The sequence below is a fragment of the Nematostella vectensis genome, chromosome 1, assembly GCF_932526225.1.
Source record: "Nematostella vectensis chromosome 1, jaNemVect1.1, whole genome shotgun sequence".
In the NCBI taxonomy this organism is placed as follows: domain Eukaryota; kingdom Metazoa; phylum Cnidaria; class Anthozoa; order Actiniaria; family Edwardsiidae; genus Nematostella; species Nematostella vectensis.
This window is the reverse complement of record NC_064034.1, coordinates 13,757,655-13,784,075: the sequence shown is the minus strand read 5'-3', so window position 1 is coordinate 13,784,075 and position 26,421 is coordinate 13,757,655. Positions and strand designations below refer to the sequence as shown.

The window sequence follows — 26,421 nt, the reverse complement described above, 5'->3', positions numbered from 1 at the left end:
TTAAAAGTAATTAATATATGGTCCTGCCATCGCTTGAGTTTGTTTACCATTTCTATTTTTACATATACTGTAAGTATCAACCATAAGCGCTTTTTATTAGTAGAAACGCCATATGGCAATTGCCATTTGCACAGGCCTCACTTTCTCATCTCTTGTCCATCATGGTGGTTGTAAATGAGAAGTTCCGAGAAGGTGTCCCTCCGTTTTAGGTAGGTGAATGTGAATACTCAACCTATTTTTATTTGTTTTTGGGGAGGATCATCCTTCTTTCACATCAACTGACACTATGCTCTGGCATTAAAGATTTCCTGTAAAAAATGAATTTGTGTTTTGTTTGCTTACATCATGCACTTTCAGGTATTCAAAAGCAAACCAGAAGAATTCAGTGGATTTTTTCTACGGCTGCTAGATGTTTGTTTGATAGATGATGAAAATGTATGTGCAATACTAAGCATTTTGCCAAAAAGTTTTTTGTCAAAAAGTATTTGTTTAGGTCATTATCATTAGGTCATTGAATTAGATGCCCTTTTAAAGATTGACTGTAAAATAAGGCATGGGAACACTATTTTAGGATATTGTAGATTTACTTTTTTATTAGGACGAGGACGGCTAGGGCAATGAAATCGAAAAAGATGTGTTCGCGCTTGGCAAAAAAGTCATAATTTAATTGCAATGGAATGAGCAAAACAATATGTTTAGAGACTGATAAGAATAAACTAAGGACAATATTTCTACAATATGAAACGTGGTTATAGGAGTTTACAGTGCAAACATCTGCATCCTCAATTGACCTTTAAAGTTGGAATTTTCACGTCATGGTTTTATGGAAAACGGCTGAAATGTATCAGACAGAATGCTTTTTCACGTGCTGCTATTGAATTCTGAATCAAATCCCTTGTTTTCTGCCTTCATCGTCCACGATGCCTTTGTCGTTGCTTAAGGTCCCTATTGTCTGTTGTAGGTCTTATCATTCCGGGAACATACTATTGTCCTCATCTTCATGATCCATCTTTTCAACAGTCTTTGCAGTATTGCCACTGGATGTTTTGTTGTATTTGGCTACATACCAGACTGATATAGCTTATGTTTTGTCTACAAATAGCACGTCTATTGAGAACCAAAAGTGTACCTTGGGCCGTTGTGGGGGATGCACTCACACTCCCTGCACCCCCCTGGGTATGGGCCTGGTGTTTAATTCTCTTGTATCATATACATTTTTAGTGAATATAAATGGTTATCAGATGTAAGATATACCATATGTAACAACCTCTTTGCTAGTATAGAATAAGATTGAATAATTGTTGCTCTTTCTTATGTAGGAAATGGACTTAATCAGAGAGAATGTTCAACATCTGGTATCTATTCCTATGTGGAGATGTTTGCTCCCAGTAAGTATGGTGCTGTGTAAAGCATGAAGGTTTGAAGTCAGATCATGATCTTTGAAAAAAATGTTACAGGGTCGGCTGGAGCAAGAACTCAAGTCTGTCCCAAAGTATAGGAAATTCTGGACGCACTTAAAGAAAAAGGATGAAAACTTAGATAAGGCTACTAAGGCTCAGTGAGTTATATTTTACTTGTCTTATTTATTTCACGTTAGCTTGTTACACAAAAGGCACAGTGAGATAATAGTTTACTTGTACTCACTTCACTTTATTGCCATACACTTCATAGGCATCTGTACTTGTAATATACAAGTACAGTGGTGGATCTACAGTAGAGGTTCAAGGGGGTCGAGGGTACAAAGTGTGTATCAGATATTTTCCAAAAATGGGCACCCCTAGATTCACCCCTGATGTATAATCAGTAATTAAATGTTTTTAAATCTAGGTATTTGAATGTTATTTTTTTTGTCCGACAGACAAGAGAAAACAAGAGTGTTCCTATCAAAACTAATACATAAGTTTTTGGAAATCCTCAAGTCAATACCTGCTACAGGTAAGGTGTTGTAGAGCTTGTTGAGGCTTTTCTTTAGGTATAGTAATGATTATTTCCCTGGCACTATAGGTAAATAATAAAAATTAAAAAAATGATAATAGAAATAATAATAGTAATGATGCTATTACTGTACTTCTTCTACTACTATTGCTGCTGCTTCTTGTTGCTTAGTGTCCAGAACGATCGCCCCAAAGTACCTTCGCCCCAAACAAAGTTGAGCACAATCACCCTACTCAGAGAACGATCGCCCTAGTCTTACTGTCCGTGGTTCTGATAACACCACAAGCGTAGAGATGGTAGAGACCATGTATAGTCGAGACCAAGAATCTTTATTATTATTTTTTTTATTATCTTTATGGCATGATAAATTACAATACATTAAAATTAAGATATTTAGAATCTTTTTGGTGTGTGTTTTTTTTTAAGAAAATAAAGTTTGAGCAAGGCAAGGAAACCTTTTATGTTTTCTAGCTAGTTTCCCGTAATAATGAACTCTTGTGTGCCCTGAAATATGACAAATGTATGCAGAAATTTTTCTCCCGAAAATGTTAATTAAATTCCTAATTGTACTATTGACAAGTGCTGCAGATGTTGACAAGATTCACTACTGTGAACGCTTTCTTGAGCTTTTGATAGACTTAGAGGTAAGTCCTGCTTCCACTTCCTAATATTATTGTCAACTGGAACACCAACAGCAATTATTGAATGGAAATTCCATATCCCCTGCCGTTTTTTGTGATAAATAAGATGACACTACCACATGATGTGGCATGTCCATGTTCTCGCAATCACATTATAAAAACATCTGCAATAGAACAGTATGGTACAGTGCCGAAACATTTGGTAAATATTTTTTTTTGATGCATTATAAAAGGAATTTTATGGCTCGTTTTCTTGTTAAGAATTGTAAACAGGCTCAGAAGTTACCAAATTTTCTTACATGATATAGTATTGTGAGTGGTTGTTTGCCATTATTTTTGAGGTGTTGAGATAAAAATTACATTTAATACCTAAAATTTTTCCCCAAAGGCGTTGTTACCAACAAGAAGATTCTTCAACACTGTATTAGATGACCACCATCTAGTGGTGAAATGCCGTTTATCAAATCTCACTAAAAGAGAGGAAGAAGGAAAGTTATTTAATCAGGTATGGTGCATGGTATGTATTTCCTCTACAAAAATTATTTTTACTGATGTTTTTTATCTGTTTATTTCTAGCTTCTAGACATCTTGAAGTTTTATACTGGATTTGAAATAAATGATGTCTCTGGTGAGTCTTCAAACAAGCTTTATTTTTGGTTCAGTAAGGATCCTGTACAGTTCTAGTTTGGAATGTATGTACAATGGAACCCCAATAATGAAATAGTAATGATTATGCTGTTGCTGCTGCTGCTGATGATGATGATGATGATGATGATACAAGCATTAGGGAGTGTTCATTAAATACACTGAGGAGGGGGGGAGGGAAGATTTTTACTCAAGACACCTTAAAATTTCCGAACTCACCCTTTTATTGTAAAAAAAATTTTCGGTGCCCCCCTTTCAGAACCCCAAAATTATCGGAGCCCCCCCTCCCCCTTACGCCCTCAATAAGTAAAAAAAGGCTTTAAATCTGGAAGAGCCCCCCCTTACGCCCTCAATAAGTAAAAAAGGCTTTAAATCTGGAAAATGAATGAAGTTGCCCTACTTGTCCAAGTTTATGATCCAGTCAAGCTCATCATTATTTAAGAGTCCAACACAGCTTTTTACCTCCATAGTGATTTTGGAATAAACTGACATGGAAATAAAAAAAGGCAGCCCAAGGGGGGAGGGGGTGGGGTGAATTCAATTCAGGAGGATTTTTTTCTCTCATGATCAAAAGGCGGTAATTATTTTGCATGTAAAAACATGTTTAATGGTGCAGGGAGTTTTTCAATCAGTTTCTTACTTTCCAAATTCCCCCCTCCCCCCTCAAAATTAATGGTCCACCCTAGGATGCCTGTGAAGGAATATACATTTGTATATATTTGTTATTGTTGAGAATATTTTTCTTTAAAACAGGGGTAATGTCCAAGGTAATTTTTTTTTTGCTATATTGTTTTGGGGATTTGCATGCTCCACCACTGTTAAAAAGTTTATTTCAATTTGTTCCTGTTATTCTGATAATAAACTGTATCGGCAACCAACTGTTATATACTGGAAGTATCTATATTATTGTTTATGAAGACAGTTATAAGAAAGTATTAAATACATTCGTCATTAGGCTTAGTATTTAATCTGTATTTGTGCTACAAACTAGATCCATATCATTAAAATATTAAAGCTAAAAAGTATGGCTCCTAAAAAAATCGTTTTTTTTTCCAGAGCCCCCCCCCCCTAGTTTATGACTCATCTACTATTAATGGCTTTGAATAATTCACCATTATTTCAAACTTTAAAACTAGGGTATTCTAGGGTATTAGATGATATGAATGCCTTTGCTAGCTATAACCTGTTTTTTATTAGTGTCTCTTGAGAGTGATGTATGAATTATCACACCTATCTCATATTTTTAGGAATGCCATTAACTGACCATGAGATGGCAGACAATCATTACTACAATAAGATGGCATCATTACAGGTATACATTTTATCGCATAATAGTTAGATGTATTGAAATTATAGGGAAAAACCCCTTAAGTCTAGAACAAAAACATGGAATGCAATGATTTAGAGTTCCTTTAAAATGTACATACCTTATAAAATAAACACACATTTGTGTTACTATTTAGATATGATTTGTGTTGATCAACACAGTCAAATAATTAGAGCACATCTAATGTACAAATTTCTTAGCGATTACCCATTAAAAATTATTCCAAATGAATAAAATACATGGTATATATTTTGTTGATCATTGGGTCGGTTTAGATTCTCCCATTCCTTCCCTGATTCATTTTGAACTTTCATACTGCAGTAATTCCTGTAGATTCTTTTAATATACATTAGAAAATTAAATAAAATTAGATTTCTTGCATAGTGTCACATTCTATCAACCAAGTGTATGAAGCCGCCAATAATGCAATTCTTACCTCGGAAAATAAGTGGATAAAGCTTAAATTCTTCCCATCATTTCACTTTTCAGAGATTACTTTCAGTAGGAAAAGCAGCAGGCTGCAAAAACGGGTGTTTCCGGTGGTCAGAAAGGGTGGGGTTACCAGCGGGTGAAGCGATAAAACTTTGAGTTGGTGAAAAACGCCACTTTTTTCTCTTAACGTTTATTTTTTTTCAGGTGCACACAGACTATTGTCTAATGACTATTTGTTACTACCTTTTCCACAACTGTTTTCTGTTTGATATTTCTAGAGAGCTGTTTTTAAGTATTTTCCTGAGCTGCATGAGTTTGCCATAAGTAATATTGCTGGGATAGATACAAGAGATGCTCTTCTCAAGCACTTTGGACAACTTTCGTAAGTAACAGTGTTGGTATAGTACTAAGTACGGTAGTATTCTGGCTAAAAAGGAAAGCAAGGACAATAGGACTGCGGCAACAGTTTCAAGCTATTAACAACAACAACAAAATTACAGATTAGAAAATAGAAAATTAACAACTTCTACATTCCATTGCTGACTAGCATATCCCTTCTTAGGTGAACCATTGCTTAATTAGGGAATGATTTTATTTGTTTTGAATTTAAATTTAAATTTCTCACTAATCCCCTGCCTAAAATTGAGGGATCATCTTGTATGAAAACCAGACACTTAAAACAAATGGAACCCCAACTCTCCCTTAAGACTGTGGTGTCCAGCTGGATAAGATGATTGTTAAATACCACTATTTCTTCTATAGGAACAAGACTTTGCATAAAGTGGCTGCATATATTAAGTTGTTGCCATCTCCTGATGAGAGTGCACAAGAAGAAGACAGGAAATTTCTGCTAGAAATGCTTGTGAGTTTGTAGTTTGTGTGCATACTGATAATTCTGGAATATAATAATTGAATGAGTAGATTAATAGATGTGGGTGTTGCCCAATTGTATGTCTACAGGTGTCCAGACATGAGAAACATCTGTCACAGATTGATGCTATCAATGACATGCCTCTCTATCCAACAGAGCAGGTATGAATACCACCACAGCATGATCCCAGTTTGACAGTTTATCAAAATATAGCATGTTGATGGTACCCACTAGCGTAACAAACGTAGATTTTGCCCAGTGGCGTCCGTTTTTACACCTGCTACCATGCAATAAGCCCGCTCGTCGACAAGTTGTTGAGGCCCGCTAGCGTGCCTTTTCCTGGCTGATGTCTCTTGATGCCCGCTTGTGTCTCGCAAAGGCCTGCCAGGTGTTAATATTTAAGTAACGCCTACTGAAGTCCACTCAATGCCCGCTAGCACCCATAATGCCCGATTAATGCCCACTAGCGTCCATAAGGCCCGCTGGCATCCACAAGCCCCATTGGCATCCACAAGGCCCGCTACCGTCTGTTTGACACCCGATACCGCCCATAAAGCCCGCTGTTTTTTAAGTTTTATGCTCGCTAGCATCCAGAAAGCTCACTGCTGTCCGTTGATCACCATATAAATGGATTTTACGCTTGCTGCAGGCATTACGAACTTGTTAAAAATAGAGAGATCTCACAAAATTTGTTGTTGAACGTCCTTGTACGTGGACTTTGGAAACCTACCTGTGCATGTCACAGAATTACGTGCCACTTGAATTATATAATTTAGTAATAGCCAGTCCCAGCACGGTACTCCGTGTAACAATGTACTTTCCCTTTTGAGTAAATGTATCCCTTTGGTGTGTCCTTGTTATGTATTTACTATATAGTAAGTACAGTAATGTTGTTTACTCAATGGAGTTGAAAAAAAAATGTGTTTCAGTTTTGCCCGTCCAGCGTCAAGGCCCAGTAGTTATTAAAAGGCCCGGCTCGCCCGAATCCGGTTTTGCCCAGCACAAATGGCTCAAAGTTTTGCTGTCTCCCCTTTCACCTTACTAAATTGGCACGCTAGCGGGCAAGTAGCGGGTTTTGTCAAGGCATGCTATCCGGTGTTAAGCAGGTATATCTTAAAAGGCACGCTAGGGTGCAAGTGGACATGTCTTAGAGAGCACGCCAGCGGGCAAATAGCAGGCGTTCGTCAAGTCACGGTAGCAGGTGTTTATCGGGCATATCTTTAGAGGCCAGCCAGCGGGCAGGTGGCGGGCCTGCATTTGAAAGGACGCTAGCGGGCCTTCTTTAAAGAACGCTCCAGTGGGCATCAAGTGAGAATGCTAGCAGGTCTGTAGCTGGCGTTTTCACCAGGTAAAGGTAGTTGTTTTGGTGAAAATATAATTGCGAGGGGGACAAATGGTCAGGCCTTGCTTAATCAGATATTAAAAGAAAGTCTATCAAACAACTAAATTTTTATTGACAGTCGTAGTCAAACGTATGTCGATTTCTATTGTGCATGATTTATGCATCTAATAACATAAGAAAATCCAACTTTTTAAGTGTCAGGCCTGAGAAAATCCACAATAACTTCTGAATTATTATCGGAACAAAAGATATTACACAAAAAATATAAAATTCGGGTAATGTAAATCCAAAATATGTTAAAGACTTTTAAATACGACATTTATAAAGTCTATTATTTCCAAATATTTGTAAAGCAACTGGCGTGATAGGCCTCGCTTTTGTCATTATGCTCAAATTAAACGTTCTCAAACAAAATCTACGTCAGCCAAAAGCAAAATATATATTTCAATCTATTGGAACAGCGTTGTCTAACAGCCTTAGAATATTGTTTTAAAAAAAAAATATTTGAAAGCATAATTATTCCAGAATTTCGAAAAATGTTTTCGAGTTGGTAGCAACATCATGCACATAGCCAGCTGTGCACAGAAAGCCTTGAATAAACAGTTCATGGGACCTTAAGCACAAAAAACAGCAAAAGGTTTTAAGTATTCATTCCTCTACCTGCTTTTTCGGCTGTCTCTCCCTCAATAGTTAATACACTCTTATTGGGCTATATTAGTTTGTACCTATTGTCTTTTATATTAAGAACTCAATTAAGAGTTAAAAACATTTTTTAGGTAATTTTGTAGAAATTCAAAGACTTGGAAATCAGTCCTACCTATACGTGGTTATGAGTCCCGTATAATGACTTTTAATACTAATTAATTTTCTCACTCTCATTGTTCTTGTTCTAGATCTTGTGGGATGAGAATGTTGTCCCTACTGAGTTCTATTCTGGAGAAGGTAGGATTCCAGAGTCTCACACAATTCTTAAGACTATCAATAGTCCTACAACAAGCTAGAATACTCCCCTAAACTGTTATGAGAGTACCTGATTGGAAAAGGGCAAATAGCACATCTCGTATGGCCCTATACAGTATAACACTATGATACTGATATCACACTTCAACACATTGACTTTGTACTACATAAAGGTGATGTTACACGCATAGTTTTGCAACATTGCTGCATGAAAAAACGATTGCCGTGTAACATGGTCTTCTGCCTCGTTTTTTATGCAAAATTTTGTTTTGCAAGATTTTGAATCAGGATCAAAATCTTGCAACCAAAAATGACGAATAATGAAAAAATTGATCCGTGTAACATCATGTCGTCGTTTTTGTGTGCAACAAATCCAACAAATTTACAAAAATGTGGGCCACAGAGCCTGGGCTCTAGAATTTTGTTGCAAACGATGTTGCAAAACGATCCGTGTAACATGTACCCCGAAAATGGTGGCATCATTTGTTGCACACAGAAAAACGCTGGTAACATCACCTTAATGTGTGTATGGTATCCAGATTTTAAGACCAAAAACAAACACAATGATAATATTTGCATTCCTTAATTGTTTGCTGGGAATAAGAAGAGCTGCATAGCTCAGAGTTAACCCCCAGGGCGATGTGGCCTGCATTGTGGGTTGCATTTATGCTAAATGGTGCTATAAGTGATGACGGATGAAAACTGATCATTATCACACAAGTACTTAATTTAGTGATGCAAATTATACTTCATGGGAATTATACCTGATTCAGTACTGGAACTATCATAACCTCTACTCACAAGTGTTAAGCTTTATTGAAAACTTTTCACTTGAGTATATTATACTGCTCTTGATTGACATTCAATGCACATGTATTTTGTAGACTGTCTAGCGCTGCCTAAGCTGAACCTGTAGTTCCTTACTCTTCACGACTACCTGCTGAGAAATCTGAATTTGTTCAGATTGGAGTCTACATGTAAGATAAAAACCTCAAAAGCTGACTCAATAGGATGTTTTTGTTATTAAAAATTCGGACTGGCAAACATGCCCATACTGTATAACTTAAATGTTCTTCTTTGCATGCTTTTTTTCTCATTGAATGTTGTTGTTGAACACATCTACTTTTGATAATTGGCTTTTCTCATTTATGCAGATGAAATCCGGCAAGATATAGAAGATGTTGTTGCTAGAATGAAACCTTGGTGAGATAATTCTAGGTGTTTTTTTTTTCTTGTTCACATCCTCAGTATCACATCGTCTTACTTCTCATTGCTGATGCTTGTAGGCAGAATGAGGCTGGTGGGACAGAGTTTGGTGGCTGGGCAAGAATGGGGCAGGTAGGAAACGAGAATATTAAAGGTTGCTTTACACATCTGTAATTAGGATTTTCTTGTGCACGCACTGCATCAAGTTTTGAATGTGTTTGGAACCTGTGCGATATTGCTGCGACAGAAATCACAAAATTGCAACACGTCTACAATGACGATTTGAAGTTGCAGAACATGTGCAAGAAAAGTATCAAGCCCTTGAACTTGCTACGTTTGGCCACAGGACTCCTGTTTTGCACAATTATTGTCTTTGCCTTTTTATTTTATGATCATGGTGAAAATGTAAAGATCATTGTACATAAATAAGAAAGTGTTTTATTACTGTACAAATCTCTCTGTCTTTCAGAGGATCGGAAACTTCAATGTTGTTGAGGTGAGCTTTATTTTGATAAATATAATATCTAGTGATATTTGCAAAATGTAGTTCTTCTTTGTGTTATGTTATATGGTGTTATCTGTGGTGGTCTAAATAATACGGGTTAATATTGTATACATTAAACCCTCTAAAATCAACATTGTTCATTTTCTCAAAATCGCTCAACATGTGAAAATTGTTCAAAATCACCCTGCAATTGGAAAACAATAGTATCTTCCAGCTCCGTGGATTTATTTCATTGAAACTTGCGATCTGGAAGCAGCATTATTGGTATTAGATTAGGTAGGGTGACGTCATATCTTGGAGAGACCACGCCCTACCTTCAAAACATTTCAGAATATATGAACTTTCATCCTTCCTTGGTAATGTAGTGCATTTATATCTACAAATCAGTGCAATGTGCCCGGGTTTCAAAAGCACAAAGCTAAGAGGTGTTGAACTTCTGGTAATGTAGTAAGTCGTCTTAATTGACAGTGAAAATTGGTTTGGTGGAAAATAGCTGAAATTTATCAGAGAGAACGCAAGCAAGGACAACAGCAAAGTGGACAATGGCAGCAGATAACAAAGGAATTGGATTCAGAATTGAAAAAGTCTCTAAGTGCATTCGCTACTATAGAAATAATTTCTCTATCCCATTGCAAAAACACCTATCAATGTTAAGCCAGTGCGTGTGCGTGTGCGTGTGCGTGTGCGTGTGCGTGTGCGCGTGCGCGTGCGCGTGCGTGTGTGTGTGTGGGGGGAGGGGGGGTGCATAAGGGGTGGGAATTTGACATTTTTGCGATTTTTTCAGTAAAATTCCCTACCCTTGGGCCAATTTTTGGAGCCAAGTCTTGAGAAATTTCTTACCCCGGCCATATTATTATGATCAATTATCCCTTGTCAAAGGCGTATGGCTGGAGAGATATAAAGATAGAGAGATATAAAGATATAAAGATAGCATGAACTGTATAACAAGCGATTTCTTTTTATTGTTGCACTGAGTAGTGTAAAACACTGAAACATCGGGTCTGCAGACATTCTCACATTTGAGAATAACATATAAAGTTAAGAAGCAATCAAGCATCTGTTCGTATCCTGCAGAATAATTATAATAAAGAAATATTCAAAAGATCCCTACCCCGGGAAATAAGGAGTTCAAAGAATCTCTCAAAAATCTTTAAACATGAACATCAAAATCCCTATCTATGGGCTATTTAAACTGACAAAATCCCCACCCCTTGCTACACTCCCTTCCCTTTCCTCACCGGCTTAACATTGATAGGTGCATAAGTAGGAATATAATTTAATCTTGTTATTCTAGGTGTTAACGTCATCACTATGAATGATTCAGGGACTTATTTATGCAGACTTGTGTAAACTACTGTAATGTCACAGGTCCAGACCCCAAGCCTGATTCCAAGACTGACAATCGCACATACCGGGTATGGCTCGACACAAACCAGTACCAGCAAGACATGGCTGCAACTGTACAGGGTGCCCCCCCCCCCCCCCCCCTTATCTAATGTAAGAAAATCCATAGAATCTGGCCCCCTTTCCTTGAAACCCTTGCTTCGGGCCCCCCTTTTTGGAAATCCTGGAGCCGCCCCTGACAGCTCTTGTCCCCTGGTTCCTACTATTATGATTGCAGTGGGTTGGGTCAACATCTTAAAAGATGCCTTTGAATTCACAGGACACATATGAGACCTTCAATATCTCGATGAGACGGAAACCAAAAGAAAATAACTTCAAGGTAACTTTTGATGCTTTTTTGCACAATTTTAGCCAGGAAAGCTAGAATGAGATAGATATTTTAATCAAGGAAGAGTATAACCTTCAAATAAGGAAAGGTCCCAATTACAAGGTTATTCACTGGCCGTATTTGTGGTATCCATCTGGGGCCAGTTGCACAAAGCCTGGATAAGTTAGATAGGAGCTACCCACCGTATTAGTTATCCGGTAGACAAAATAGCGTTGCACAAAGCTTGGATAGAAAGCTGGATAACTATCTGCCGAACATCTATCATTACCACTAAATGGCTTCCTGTTTCCATGGTAAATAAGCAAAGCCTGCTGTTTTTCCTTCAAACAAAGTGGCGGCCTTAGCAAGAGCTTCAGGAAGAGCCAGAAACCAAACAGTTTTTCGTGGCAAAGTGCATGTAAATCACCGAATGATCAAAGGGGATAGTGTTTAGCTTCTTCCTGTCTTTGGGAGTCACATTTCTCCGCACAGCGGGAAATAGAAATTGATTTCAGTCCTGCCAGAGCTGCATGTAAATTCGTAGCTCATTGTGAATTTTTACCAACTGGGATCAATTGAGCTTTAGGGCCACCAGGTATAAATAAAAGGTATCTGGTAAAGGTTATTAATACCCGATGAATCTGGAGTAGATTAAAAGCATAATACCCGATAACATTTCATCGGGTAAAAGTTATTTAAAATATAAATACCCGGTAAAGCGTTATCAGGTTATCGGGTAAAGGAAAATATAAATACAAACAAAATATAAATACCCGGTAAAGCGTTATCGGGTAAAAGAAAATATAAATACCCGATAAAGCGTTATCAGGTTATCGGGTAAAAGAAAATATAAATACCCGATAAAGCGTTATCGGGTAAAACAAAATATAAATACCCGATGAAGCGTTATCGGGTAAAAGTAAATAATGCAAAATACAAAATGCCTCTTACAAGGACGGATCCACAAGGACCATACCCCACCTCAACCATGAAAACTGGAACTTTCACCCTATTAGTGTTCACCACCACCGGAGGAATGGGCGAGGAATGTGAGAGGTACCATAGTAGGCTGGCCGAGCTAATCGCCGCAAAGAAAGGGGAGGATTACGCGACAACGGTGTCCTGGATCCCCATCCGATCCTCCCTAATCTGTCTAAGGGGATCAAGAACTGTGAAAAGGAACATTAAAATGCATAAAAAAGGAGAGAAATCATTTATGAGCGCACCATTGTAAACATGGTGATGACAAAAAGAAGTGGCGAGAAAGAATCACCTTGGAAAATACTTCTTTTTATACTGACTGATCCAGAGGAAGTTGGTTGTTGGTATACAAATTAGTTTTCCAATTTGGCATGCTCTCCGGTGGGGGGGGGGGGGGGGGACTCTCCAGAAAAGTAGACGTAAAAGGAGATCGACCTGTCTTTTAGGGTATAAAGAATATTACCGGCTGCTATCTCTTGGGGGGTGTTTTAGGATTTTTTCCGATGCTGCTATCTTTTAGGGTGTCTCACAAAATAGTGGCCCTACCGCTCGAAACGTATTCTACAATAAACCACAAGTCATCTGATCGGTTGATACTTCCGGCTTTATTGTCGGTAACATAGAATACAGGGTACGTCAGCCAATTAAAACGGGCATTGTTTTAGGGTTAAAAATTCCTTAGACCACACCCAGTATGCTATCTCTTAGGGGTAAGAAGTTTTGTTTACCACGCCCTTAATGCCGCTATCCCTTAGGGTTAAAACTGATTTTGCTGTCGAATCTCGTGAAGCACAAAAGTTCGTTTGCAAAAAGTGAGTTTTTCTCTACATAGACCAGCATGCTTTGCGAATAGGCTAGAAAGATAATTGCGAAATCCAGAGCTTAAATTGAGATATATAAGTAAATATAAATATTAAATCAAGATTATAAGCAATAAAGCTCAGTGAAATAAATAGCATTGTTGATAAGACAAAGTAAAAAGTTTAGCATTGCGACCCATTGTGAGTCGTATTATGGAATGCTGAAAATGATTGTCAAAAAAGTTAGATATTATTAGCATTAATGCGATGAGCCGCCTAAGTTATAAACAAAGTCAAATACCGTGATTTATCGTTTGGAGGAGAGGCTTCCGATGTAGAGTTATCATTGGGGCCTTAGTCCCGCAAGGCGAGCTAGAGGTACCTGCATCTGTAGAACACTGAATAAAGCTCGAGCGAGCTCTCAACCAGTTCAGTCTTTGATCCCGTATCGCTAAGGCTTCTTTTCCTTGGCCTATCCTGAAGTTCTGTTTAGTTTTTAGTCCTTGTAGGGAGCTCACAGGCATTCGTATAGAATCAGTTATTTGAAAATTCTTTTCAAATTTGTGAAATGAAGCTTTAAAGCACAAAGTTAAATATTTTATGCATAGACAAAAACTGAAATTATTTGGCCATTCGGCAAATCGCGATATTTTTAAGACACGAAGTACCATGTTATAAAGCACAAAGTTAAATATTTTATGCAATAGACAAAACCTGAAATGATTTGCGCATTCGGTAAATCGCGAGATTTTTTAAGACACAAAGTACCATGTTATGAAGCACAAAGTTAAATATTTTATGCAATAGACAAAACCTGAAATGATTTGCGCATTCGGCAGATCGCGAGATTTTTTAAGACACAAAGTCCCATGTTATGAAGCACAAAGTTAAATATTTAATGCACAGACAAAAACTGGAATGATCTGCGCATTCGGCAAATCGCGAGATTTTTTTAGACACAAAGTTGAATATTTTATGCAATAGACAAAACCTGAAATGATTTGCGCATTCGGCAAATCGCGAGATTTTTTAAGACACAAAGTCCCATGTTATAAAGCACAAAGTCAAATATTTTATGCAATAGACAAATAGTGCTATGTTATAAGCACAAAGTTGAATGTCGTGAACGATATACTGAAATGTTTTAAGCAAAGGCAAAATGATGAGTTTTTTAAGACACAAAGTGCGATGTTTTGAGACACAAAGTGCGATTTGGTGAACTAAACCTGCAATGTTTTAAGCGATAATCAAATAGTGCTTTGTCGTGACACTCAAAGTGAGTTGTCGTGACGCAAATATTCAAAGTCGTGACCGAAAGGTGAGTGGCCCTCATGGGCTTCCGTACTTATGTGTTCGAGGGACTTCAGCAAGTGACAGCAGAATAAGAAAACCTTCAGAAGATCTACGATAAATTAGGGACATGCTGAAAAATGTTACTCCATCTTCTATTATTCTGTGTCACTGAATGCAACTAGCCTGCTAGCTATTTTGTCGGACTTTTGCGAAATGCTTCTCCTCTGTTGTCAACTAGCAGGGGCGTGGCCAGGGGGTGGCCTAGGGGGCTTGCCCCCCCCCCCTTTAGCAGCCAAAAATACAGTAAATCTATGAGACATTTTCTAAAATACAGGAGAAAATGCCGTGAAAGGGCCTTTTGGGCCCCCTCCTGTTAAAACTCCTGGCTACGCCGCTGAACTAAAGTGCCTGATCGGAAACTAGCATCTTTCAATTTAACCAACACATTAAACGCCATCTGGGGCTCATAAGTAGGGGGAATCAACTTCCCCATGTTCTGGTACTATATAGGTGTCACGGCGTTTCCTAGGATCAGGCTATTTTAAGACGCGCGGATGAGCCAATCAGATTCAACCTTTGTGTTGACGTTTTGGCTGAGCTCAACTGCACGCGCAGTCTCAGACAAAAGGCTATGTTTTCTCTTCGATACTTTGACTTTTTGTTGCTCTCTTCTTTAATATGAATCCAACCATACCTATGAATTCTAGCTTGCAATTCTTTTGGTAAACAAACAAAACCGACGGATGATAGATAAAAAAATATTCTTCCTAACTGAAATTTGCGCGTGCAGCCTCACGTCACTCGCGCGCGCGACCAACGTCAAAATAGCTGATTGGCCAGTTCGTGCGCGCGCGTCTAAAAATAGCCTGATCATAGGAAAGGCTGTGACATTTATATACTACAGATGATTACCCCTACTTATGAGCCCCTGACGCCATATAATAAGAATTATCTCGACGAAAAAGCTAAAGAAATTGTTAAAAAAAAGGTACATTTTTGTATTTCTACAACATTTGCGCTTCATCTCGCTTTCCGATTGGTTGTAGGCTGATTTTACTGCTATGCGCCTCGTGACTCCACAACATTTTGATCATGAGGTGACAATAATAATTATAATTATTATAATTATTATTGTTATAATTATAATTATAATAATAAATTATACTTACTAATAATAATATGATAATTGACTGATTGATTGATTTTCGCTTACCATTCTACCATTGTAACGTATCTAATACGTAGGGACAACTATCCCTAGCACAATAAATATAGTTTTACCACACCCTAAACCTTCTGTAGAAAAATATCTGTTTTTTCCTCGTGTCATCGGGTACCCAGGCGTCGAGGAGAGCGTAACGAGGCGCGAGAACGAGGCGGCAGAGAGGGGATACCTCTATCGACTTTGTGAAGCTCATCACTTAAAAACAAATTCCCAAATTTGGCCATTCTAAGATCGCCTCCAGATCGTAGAAAAAAGTCTAGTATCCCTAGTTCACCATACATAGATCTCCAGTTGTTAATAGTTTTGAACTTTTCCTTTCTTATCACGAAGGCTCCTCTGAGAATGTTGCATTGCTGAAAGACATGATGAGACACGTGGCTTAATGGCGTTCAAGACCCTCCTGGTGGTGTCAATATCACTACTATCGACTGTGCGAAATCGTCCGCAATTTCTAATCTGAACGCTCCACATTTTCTTTGTAAACTGGCACCATGTTTTATTGAATAATCCTTGGAATGAATCTGCTGGATTCTCCTCTTTTTGTCTTGGGAAAAACTGTTCGGCTTGACCCCGTAAAGACTCAGGTAAACCACTAGCGCCGTCGAGTTCAGGGTGCGACTGGAGTAGTTTCCCTATCTCCAACACGGTTTGAAGGTCGTTATTGCTGAGAAATCCGAGATCAGAACTTTCCTTTTTATTACGATAAGACATGTGGCACAACAAGCACAAACTCGGATCCAAGATGTGAACTATTTAAGATGAATCGTCCGGCGTCCGCCAACACGAACGAATTATTTGATATTTCTTTTTGGTTGAGCTCCTTATTGTTAAAAAGTCGCATTTTCTGGTAATTGTTCGCTTTCACAAACGTAGGCGATAGCCGATCGATAATCCGTTTTGCCTGGCTGATGAACACATTATTCTGCCAGAGCAACGCACTTCCGGTTGTTTTAAAGTGAACGAAAGTGTAAAAATATTTTGTTTCACCCGATAACGCTTTACCGGGTATTTATATTTTGTTTTACCCGATAACGCTTTATAGGGTATTTATATTTTCTTTTACCCGATAACCTGATAACGCTTTACCGGGTATTTATATTTTGTTTTACCCGATAACGCTTTATCGGGTATTTATATTTTCTTTTACCCGATAACCTGATAACGCTTTACCGGGTATTTATATTTTCGTTACCCGATAACGCTTTATCGGGTATTTATATTTTGTTTTACCCGATAACCTGATAACGCTTTACCGGGTATTTATATTTTCGTTACCCGATAACGCTTTATCGGGTATTTATATTTTGTTTTACCCGATAACCTGATAACGCTTTACCGGGTATTTATATTTTCGTTACCCGATAACGCTTTATCGGGTATTTATATTTTTCTTTACCCGATAATCTGATAACGCTTTACCGGGTATTTATATTTTAACCTAACCCTAACCCTTACCCGATGAAATGTTACCGGGGTATTATGCTTTTAATCTACTCCAGGTTCATCGGGTATTTTAATAATCTTTACCAGATACCTTTTATTTATACCTGGTGGCCCTAAAGCTCAATTGATCTAAGTACATAACACATGCCTTGGAACTTGTATGATCTGTGAATTAGATTACAGCCAGTAAGTACATAACACATGCCTTGGAACATGTATGATCAGTAAATTAGAACACAGCCAGTAAGTAGATAATACATGACTTGAAGCATGTATCAGTGAACTAGAATACAGTAAGTAGATAGTATAAATAACACATGCCTTGAAGCATGTATCTGTGAATCAAACTACAGTCAGTAAGTACATAGTATAAGTAACATACAGTATAAGTTCAGTATGGCTTGCTGTTAACTATTCCAAAAAAGGCCATTTTAAAATTGATCATGCATATTATAGTTACTCTGAATGTGCTACTTGTTAGGCAGCCCTATGCTTTTGTTATGTTTAATGAGTACATATATCTTTTTAACAATGAATCTTAAAAATGTCATTTAGAATGCCCAATCTGATCAAGACGTTGAATTTCAACGACACATTCCTGAATTTTGATCACTTGAAGGCAAGCTTTCCCCAGTACATAGTTAAGGTAAGTTTTATCTTCCCTAACACAAATTGTGTATTATTTATTGTGGCTCTTTGCCAGGTAACCAGTTTGTAATACTGCTGATTGCTGAATAGATTTAACTTTCATGTAGTGAGGTGAATGTGCAATGAAATATGTAGTGGGGGATGATTGGTATTTGAGAGTCAACTCTTCTTCTCCTGTATTCTGCAGGCAGGTACTCAGGGGGGGTACCTTGGCGGACAAAATATGGTCCTTATTAAGGAATCTTCAAATACTATTCTTTTTACATATGATACCTATGACTGCGCCACCCCCCCCCCCCCCCCCCCCCCTCAGCCAATCCTGGGTACCCGCTTGTTCGGTGTGACCTAAAATATATGCAGACTTTGCACATTTTGAGGGTCTTTTACTTTCCAAGAGGAAACACATACGTGTTTGCAGAAAATTTGATTTTAATTGAATCTTTTTTTTTTCGATCACAATTTATTATGTTATTTTTTTTTTTTTGGTGTAATCTTCCACCCTTCTCTAAAATATAAGAAATAATATCGATAAATAAACATTGGATAAATCTGTGAGTACAACCTCTATTACTTTTATTTAAGTGTACCACAGAGGACAAGTCTCTTCAAGTTCCGCCCTTCAGGTAAGAACTAACAGACACATTTTCATTGACTTGTTTAAGCTTTAGTTCCTAGCTATTCTTACTGCACATTCTTGTCTCTTTGTTTATGCGGCTGTTAAATGTGAGTTTGGTGATTCTGCGAACTCTTGTCATCAATTTCAGCAAACCATTTCCTGTGTCAAAAGTTTAAGGATATTACATCCAAGGTGTTTTCTAATCAAATAGATTGTGCAAAGCAATCGATCAAATAGATTGCCTGCTTTTTATAGACAGAATTCATAATGTAGTTTGCAGATTGGAATTTCTTAAAGTAAATTTGCAAAATTCTTAAAAAATTAATCATCAACTCCCAATGCTAATCTATAGATAACAGTTATACCTCTTGTAAAGAATTCAGGTCAATTCCCAAAAGGAGCTGCATCTTTTGCACAATATCTAAAAAATCACATTTCTATACAACGGTAATGATTATGTATTTTAATGTATTTAATGTATTTTATTAAAATAAGCCTTTGGCTTCTCTGGACCTCCTTGCCTACTTAATTTTATGAATTGTAACTCTATAAAAGAATACTGGCAAAATAAAACTGTGAACTGTTCTGAGCCACAATAAAAACTCATAAAACAGCAAAACTAGTAATGAAGTGAACAAAGCGCCTTTCTCAATCATGATTCAGAAAAGGTTCAATAATTTGTGCAGATTTTTTTTATTTTTAAATATAGTCTCGGTCATTATATCATTGTCTAACGTAATAAATGGAAATGGTCCTGTGTGCGTTTTTTTTTTCAATTTCAACGCTCATACATATATTTTCAAAATGCCTTGCTTTCCTCTTGTGTATGCTTTTCGCGGTTTACTTTACCGATTAACAACTATTATTTTTGCGCATTGTTTCGCCCCCCCCCCCCCCTCCTCTCTCTCTCCTCTCTCCCTCCCTTTCTCTCTCTGACTACTGTTTAGTGACTTTGTCTATTTGTTTGATCAGTGTGTTGCTTAAGAAAAACTGTAGAACGATTAGGTTCTACGGTAAAATAACATAATGTATGCATATTTTGTTTAGAAAGCCGATAGCGATGCAGAATTTCAAGTTCAAAATTCTCAATTCTGTCTAACATATTCACATTTTGCGACGGATTATAATTTCCCGCCCATAGGATTTTCTTTTTGTACTAACATACAGGAAGAACATACGCGGTTACAGGCATGTAGCCATAACTTTGAACTTGGACTAGTTTACCCATTTAGATAACCATTTGCTCTTGGATATTTCGTCCCAGCTCGCAGTGGTACTTAATTTGTATAAGAGCGGACTGCCGGTTGAGTCGGAGGGCTTCCAGATACTTTAAATAGATTTCTGGGGTGCATGCCCCATAAATATTCTCGCGGTTCGTTTATTAAGCTTGCGAAAAATGCAGGAGTTGAGGTCCCCAGGAGAAAAAAAATCCCTCTTAAAACAGTGCACATGAAATAGGGAACGATTAGGCCAAAAAAATATTTCATTTCTGGTCGCGATTTCTACCTCGAGAGCACGCGGGCGGGTGATTTTTATTTATTTTGTTTAATTTGTTTATTTATTTCTAATAATAAAATCTGGATTTCACGTAGAGAAAAATGATTCATTCAATCAGAGGCACTACTGCTACACCAGCCCTCTCTTCTAAGCCAACCCTCTCTAATAAGTCACCTCTCTCTAATAAGCCAGCCTTCTCTGATAAACTACACCTCTCTAATAAGCCACCCATCTGTAATAAGTCACCCCTCACTAATAAAAGTAACACCTCTCTAATAAGTCACACATCTCTAATAAACCATCCCTCTCTTATAAATCACCCATCTCTAATAAACCAGCCCTCTCTAATACGCCATCCCTCTCTAATAAGCCGGCCCTCCCTAATAAGCCAGCCCTCTCTAATAAGTCACCCCTCTCTAATAAGCCATTGTTGAGGGCATCCAAAAGAGGGCCCTCCGTATCGTTTTACCCCATCTACGATACAAGGAGGCCTTGGACGCCAGCGGGCTCCAAAGTCTTGCTGACCGCAGGCGCGAGCTTTGTATCGGTCTCATGACCTCCGCTAAGGAGCTAGAACCCCTTCGATCTGTAATTACTGGAGGCGTAATTAATAACGAGCATGGGTACTCACTAAGATCCGGCAGTATGAATACCTACAAACATATTTTTGTAACTAAACGCTTTGGTGACTTTGTAACTTATCGATTTCTGTAATATTATAACGTTATATGTGCTGGCCCTTAGCCTTAATTCAGTCTGTAATACTGCCATGGCAATTGAATAAAACCCTATCTATCTATCTATCTGTCTGTCTGTCTGTCTGTCTGTCTGTCTGTCTGTCTGTCTGTCTGTCTGTCTGTCTGTCTGTCTGTCTGTCTGTCTGTCTGTCTGTCTGTCTGTCTGTCTGTCTGTCTGTCTGTCTGTCTGTCTGTCTGTCTGTCTGTCTGTCTGTCTGTCTGTCTGTCTGTCTGTCTGTCTGTCTGTCTGTCTGTCTGTCTGTCTGTCTGTCTGTCTGTCTGTCTGTCTGTCTGTCTGTCTGTCTGTCTGTCTGTCTGTCTGTCTGTCCCAGCCACCCCTCTCTAATAAGCCAGCCCTCTCTAAAAGCCACCCCTCTCTAAAAAGCAAGCCCTCTCTAATAAGCCACCCCTCTCTAATAAGGCACCCCTCTCTAATAAGCCAGCCCTCTCTAATAAGCCAGCCCTCTCTGATAAGCCAGCCCTCTCTAATAAATCACCCATCTCTAATAAGCCACCCTTCTCTAATATGCCACCCCTCTCTAATAAGCCACCCCTCTCTAATAAGGCACCCCTCTCTAATGAGCCAGCCCTCTCTAATAAGCCAGCCCTCTCTGATAAGCCAGCCCTCTCTAATAAATCACCCATCTCTAATAAGCCACCCTTCTCTAATATGCCACCCCTCTCTAATAAGCCACACCTATCTAATAAGCCACCCCTCTCTAATAACCCATCCCTTACTAATAAGCCAGTCCTCTCTAATAAGCCACCCCTCTCTAATAAGCCACACCTCTCTAATAAGTCACCCCTTTCTGATAAGACACCCCTCTCTAATAAGTCACCCCTTTCTGATAAGCCACCCCTTTCTTATAAGTCGACCCTCTCTAATAAGCCGCTATATAAATCACTATATTTCCCAAGTGATATGTTTGTAGTTGATATCTAATTTTGCACGTGTAAAATTAGATACAATTGGATTGAATTTTTAAGGAATAATCGGAATATTTTTTGTGGCTGTAAAGACAGCAATGTAAAACTTGGGCAGCCAAACGAAATGTCATATAAATGAGAAATTAACAAAACTTTTTGTAAAAAGCGTCATTTTCGACAGGGCTGGAACGCTGGAAGATCGTGTGGGATCACATATGAACCACTTTGCGATCGGTTGCGATCGTACGGCCAAATTAGCTGTGATCGAGCTGCAATCATGGAAGCCAGAAAGCCTTAAAGGGGCTATGCCACCAGTGCGCATCTAGTCTGCGCATGCAAATTTCCCGTTGGGCCACGCTAGGGGAAGAAATTATCTTATCATTTAAAAGTATCAGGTGATAACTACAAACAACGTTAAAGACTCGTTTGGGATTTTTCCTGTTTGGTTTATTAGGCTAGCTTCTGTACGGCTTGTTGATTGAAAGACTATGCCCCGTGGGACCTCATGTCGGACCCATGAAAGGCCTTACTGCTTAATATTTAGCTTTGAAGTCCGGAAGAAGGCATGGATTATCAATATTCGTGAAAAATACAAAACGAACGCTTTATGAGTTTAAAAAAAACATTTTTATTCATCCCATTGATGGTTATAATAACTTAATTTCATCCATGAAAAAATAATCACTTCAAAAGATTTGGTTATAAGTCGTTAGGTGATAATTCCGTTCACATATTGTGAGATATGTACAATTATTTTTATTATAAGCATAAAACATCAAAAGCTTTAAAAATGTGCGATTAATTTTACTGCCTTTTTTGGCCCTATTAGGTGGCAGGATATGCAATGGCAATTTCATGGCCTATTTTCAACTCCTGTTGGCTGGGATCGGGTACGTCTTGGCAACTGAATGGGTTCCTGGTTTCTGCTCGGCTCTTATTGGCTAACAGGGGATGTCGGCAATAATTGCTCGATCCCTATTGGTTGACCGGAGACGTCTTGGCAGGCGACATTGATTCGGGTGCTGAAGTAACGTCACTAACCAAGTGGTTTCTGATAATCCCACTTACAGATGAGTGCGGAAAAAGCTTTGAGAAGACAAGAGTCTCGATATCTTCCGCTATGACGCTCTTGAGTGACATGAGTTTCAGGAGAACTTTTCCGTATCGCGACGGCTCCTCGGGGAAGCGCGCGCGACAAAATCGGTCAAGCGCACTAAGGACTAGTTCTTGTAAGGACTCGAACTCCTGTACAAACGGTCCTTCCGAGGCGTCTAGAAGCAGAACAAACGCTTGTTAATATTGAAGTATAGAACATTGTTTTTGTATATTTATTTCGAAACGTTATAATATGTATTTCAATTGTCTTTCAATATCAGATTATTAAATAACAGAATGTGTAGCTTTTGAGAATATATAAAACAATTGCTGAGAGTCTTGTATTCGATTTGGAACCTACGATAAGCTACTTTGGAACAGAAAAAAAAAGATCTTCATTCATTTCGCTCTAGATTCATATGCCACAGACTTTAACTATTGTGTAAAAATAAAAGAGCCGCGAAATGCAGAAATTGCGGTGCGAGTAAAATTACCACGTTTTTTACTCTTTTTATCATTGCAAGTGCAATCGGGGAAATTCACAGAGAGAGGGAAAAAAAACAGAAGCAAGAGAAATTATGATAAGATGATGAAGTTGATGATAAAAGATATGATAAGATCGTGTCTGGCATTTGTTTGTGTTTTGGTAGTGCACTTGACACCAGCGGAGAGCTGAACTTTTGAACTTTTTGATGACCCAAAGCGATAACATCACATGGAGCAACACGATCCCATAAACACGAAGAAATAACAAAAAAAGAGCTGGTGTTTTGAGAAAAATGAGCGAGAAATAAAAACATGAAAATAGGAATACCATCTAGAATTTAAAGCCTATGATTTTTTGGTTGTTGTAAAGGTTAAGAAATGGACTATATTTTTAGTTTCCTTTTAGCAATAATCTTTGAGGGGCGGGACAAAAAGGGTGTTCTTATTCTAGAGTTTATGTTAAAGTTGAAGACATACCTGGAGAAAAGAGTATTATGGTCTTGAGACATGCGTACTCTGCCTCTTCAAGCCCGCGTAGGCGCCAAACACTCTCTTGAAAATTCCTCAGGCTCCGCTTCAACTGAATCTGCTTCTCATTGCAAAATCCAGGGTTCATCTCTACCTCATAAGCAAGCGGTATGCCATCAATGTGTACCTCGTATTGCGCCGCGCTAACGATCAACATCTCACACCAACGAGAACGCAGTACCGAGTACTGCTCACACACATCTAAGTTGGCAAACATAGGTACCCTGCGAGACCAGTCTAAGGTGGACACGAGGATCGAACAGACGCGGTGGTACATGCTAACAGGGCTACTCTGTAGGCCGCTTGATGGGTACGGGACTGGCGGCCGTATGGATCGCTCGAGTTGTGTAAGCACGGAGATAAGGTCGTACTGTGGTGTAAAGGATTTGGAAGATCTTGAGATGTAAGAGTACTTAGTGGGTCGGCCGCGTCGGATGGCTGAGTAGAAAAACGAGAAGCAGAAGTTAATGTGTTGTAGTTGTCCTTTTGAATCATACCAAGACAATATCTAGCGTTTTGTATTTGCATGATGCTGAAATATAAGGGTGAAATCCATAAAAAGAAATGAGATATTTACTGGAAGCGCGTTTCTAACTTGAGAACATGAAAGCGGAAAACACCTATAACACCTTTGCATGCATTAAAAAAGTGTAAAATCATAACGCCATTACACATAAAAAGAAGCCAAGTCAAAGGATAAGACCCGCTGAAACAAATAAGTAGAATCTTACGAGTTAAACATCTAAAAAAAACATCCGAGCTTGTTTGCGCTAAAGAAAGACGGAGTTTACTGATGACGATGATAACTTAGTCGTCTTTGGAAAAAAAGTTGTAAAACCTCACCTTCTCTCCGCATTCCAACAGTGGCGCATTTCTTAAATCTACAGGCTTGGCACTGAGTGCGATTCTGCTTATCAACACGGCAACTCCCCGAGCTCTCACATGTATACGTAAGTTTGTAGCGCACCGTCCTGTTAAAAAAACACTTGCACCCTTCACACGTGAAGACCCCGTAGTGCCGCCCGGAAGACGGTGCAGAGCACACGGCACACTCGATGGTCTTGTCTGGGTTGTCGTACCAATAAACTTCGTGCATTTGCGACCACGAAGACATTTTGTGTTCTGGGTCTGTGTCAATGGGTGAGCAAGTTCGACAAGTGACTCGGTGACCGTTTCTACTGGCATTGTGACATTCAACCTAGGTGTCGTCCTATTTATTGCAGAGGGTAATCTTGCACCGATGTATGAATCTTTAATTACTTTACAATTGCACTGGGTAACGAGACAAATGGTTTAGCACCCTTTTGTTAGGCAGCAATCGTCGCCTAGGTCCGAGCAAATGTTGCAAGGAAGACAACAGGCCCTTTTAATCATAACCTGAAGATTTGCATTCAAAAACATTATTAGTAAGGAATTCTTTAGCCTTTTCTTCGACGATTTTAATGCATTACAAAAACAGTAGGGTAAAAAATCCTTACCTGAGCTGTTTGTAAGACTTTTGTTGTCTTACACGTGCAACTTTGCGGACCTAATGCACCTTAGAGTGTTTATGCAGAGGACCAATACTCTAAATGTCTTTTTATACAAGCACGCTTTTATGCGGGTCTTCTTGTAAAAAGGCACACGGCCAGTCGTGCGTAAAAACAACGGGTTCCCAAAAAGACAGAAGAAGGCAAGATAATAAAACTACACCGATATTGTTTAGACGAAGGGTGAGCAGTTTGCAACAAAACTAATTGTAAATCTTTTAATGCACGCGCAGTTTTGAGAACAAGAGAATGCGATATTTTTTATAAATCAAAATATGTTGACTATACTTTGACTATGACTTCAATAGATAGCCTTTTTTGGAACAAACACAATGAGTATAAAATGAAACGAAAAACCTTGCTATGCTATCATTTGAAAACATTTCTGGCGTACTTGGCCCCATGACAATTTCCAAAGTGCAGGTGGCAGTTTCTAGTACATGCTAATACATACCCCCATTGACTCCTACTTGTAGCTCCATTGTTCTCCTTTGTTATAAAGTAGGCCTCCGCTGTGTTAGTCTAAATAATCTTGTTTACAGAACTTACATACAGTTTTTGAAGCTTTTCTTGACTTCTTTTAAGCTGTCAAAACTGCCTAAATCTGATGAAAACTGTGGAAGCCCTTTTAAATCTTAATTTTATTTAAAGCAATACCCACTCTAAATAAAAACCAACGGGTAACTTAGCGGTTCTTTTGAGTGAAACCTTATAATTTTGGTAAAATGATTCATTCTAGATTCCAAACGAATTGTTTATCAGGAAACACTGTCCTTTTTCCGTGAGGATCTCAAAAAATAGAGAGAAAAATAGACCATCTGGCAGTTTGCACAGTTGTTGGCTAGGAGCAGATATAAACAGATCAAACGAGTGTTTGAAAAATCATCCGGTAACCACGGACCCGCCCCTCTAAGCACTCTCATTTCTATTATTATTCAATTGAAATGCAACTATCGTGTTTGAGAAATAGTGTACGAGTCCCGATAGGAGCCTAGTTATCATATTTTTATACTGTTTCTATCCTTTAGGGGAACTTTCAGA

The 26,421-nt window shown here is 38.5% G+C and overlaps 1 protein-coding gene, 1 long non-coding RNA gene and 1 pseudogene across 2 annotated transcripts; 2 read left to right on the top strand and 1 right to left on the bottom strand.

Moving 5' to 3' along the window:
* Positions 1–1,294: 1,294 nt before the first annotated feature.
* Positions 1,295–11,637, top strand: LOC116612849 (annotated as a pseudogene).
* Positions 11,638–17,870: 6,233 nt separating this feature from the next.
* Positions 17,871–25,719, top strand: LOC125556799. Its single transcript, XR_007312435.1, has 3 exons — positions 17,871–17,963; positions 18,548–18,588; positions 24,739–25,719. It is a non-coding gene; the product is annotated as an uncharacterized LOC125556799 (long non-coding RNA).
* LOC5515852 (COUP transcription factor 1) lies at positions 22,197–24,965 on the bottom strand. Its single transcript, XM_001635960.3, has 3 exons — positions 24,695–24,965; positions 23,801–24,289; positions 22,197–23,013 (listed from the first exon to the last, which is right to left on the bottom strand). The coding sequence occupies exons 1-3, from the start codon at positions 24,963–24,965 to the stop codon at positions 22,718–22,720; spliced, it is 1,056 nt and encodes a 351-aa protein (XP_001636010.2). The 3' UTR covers positions 22,197–22,717.
* Positions 25,720–26,421: the final 702 nt, after the last annotated feature.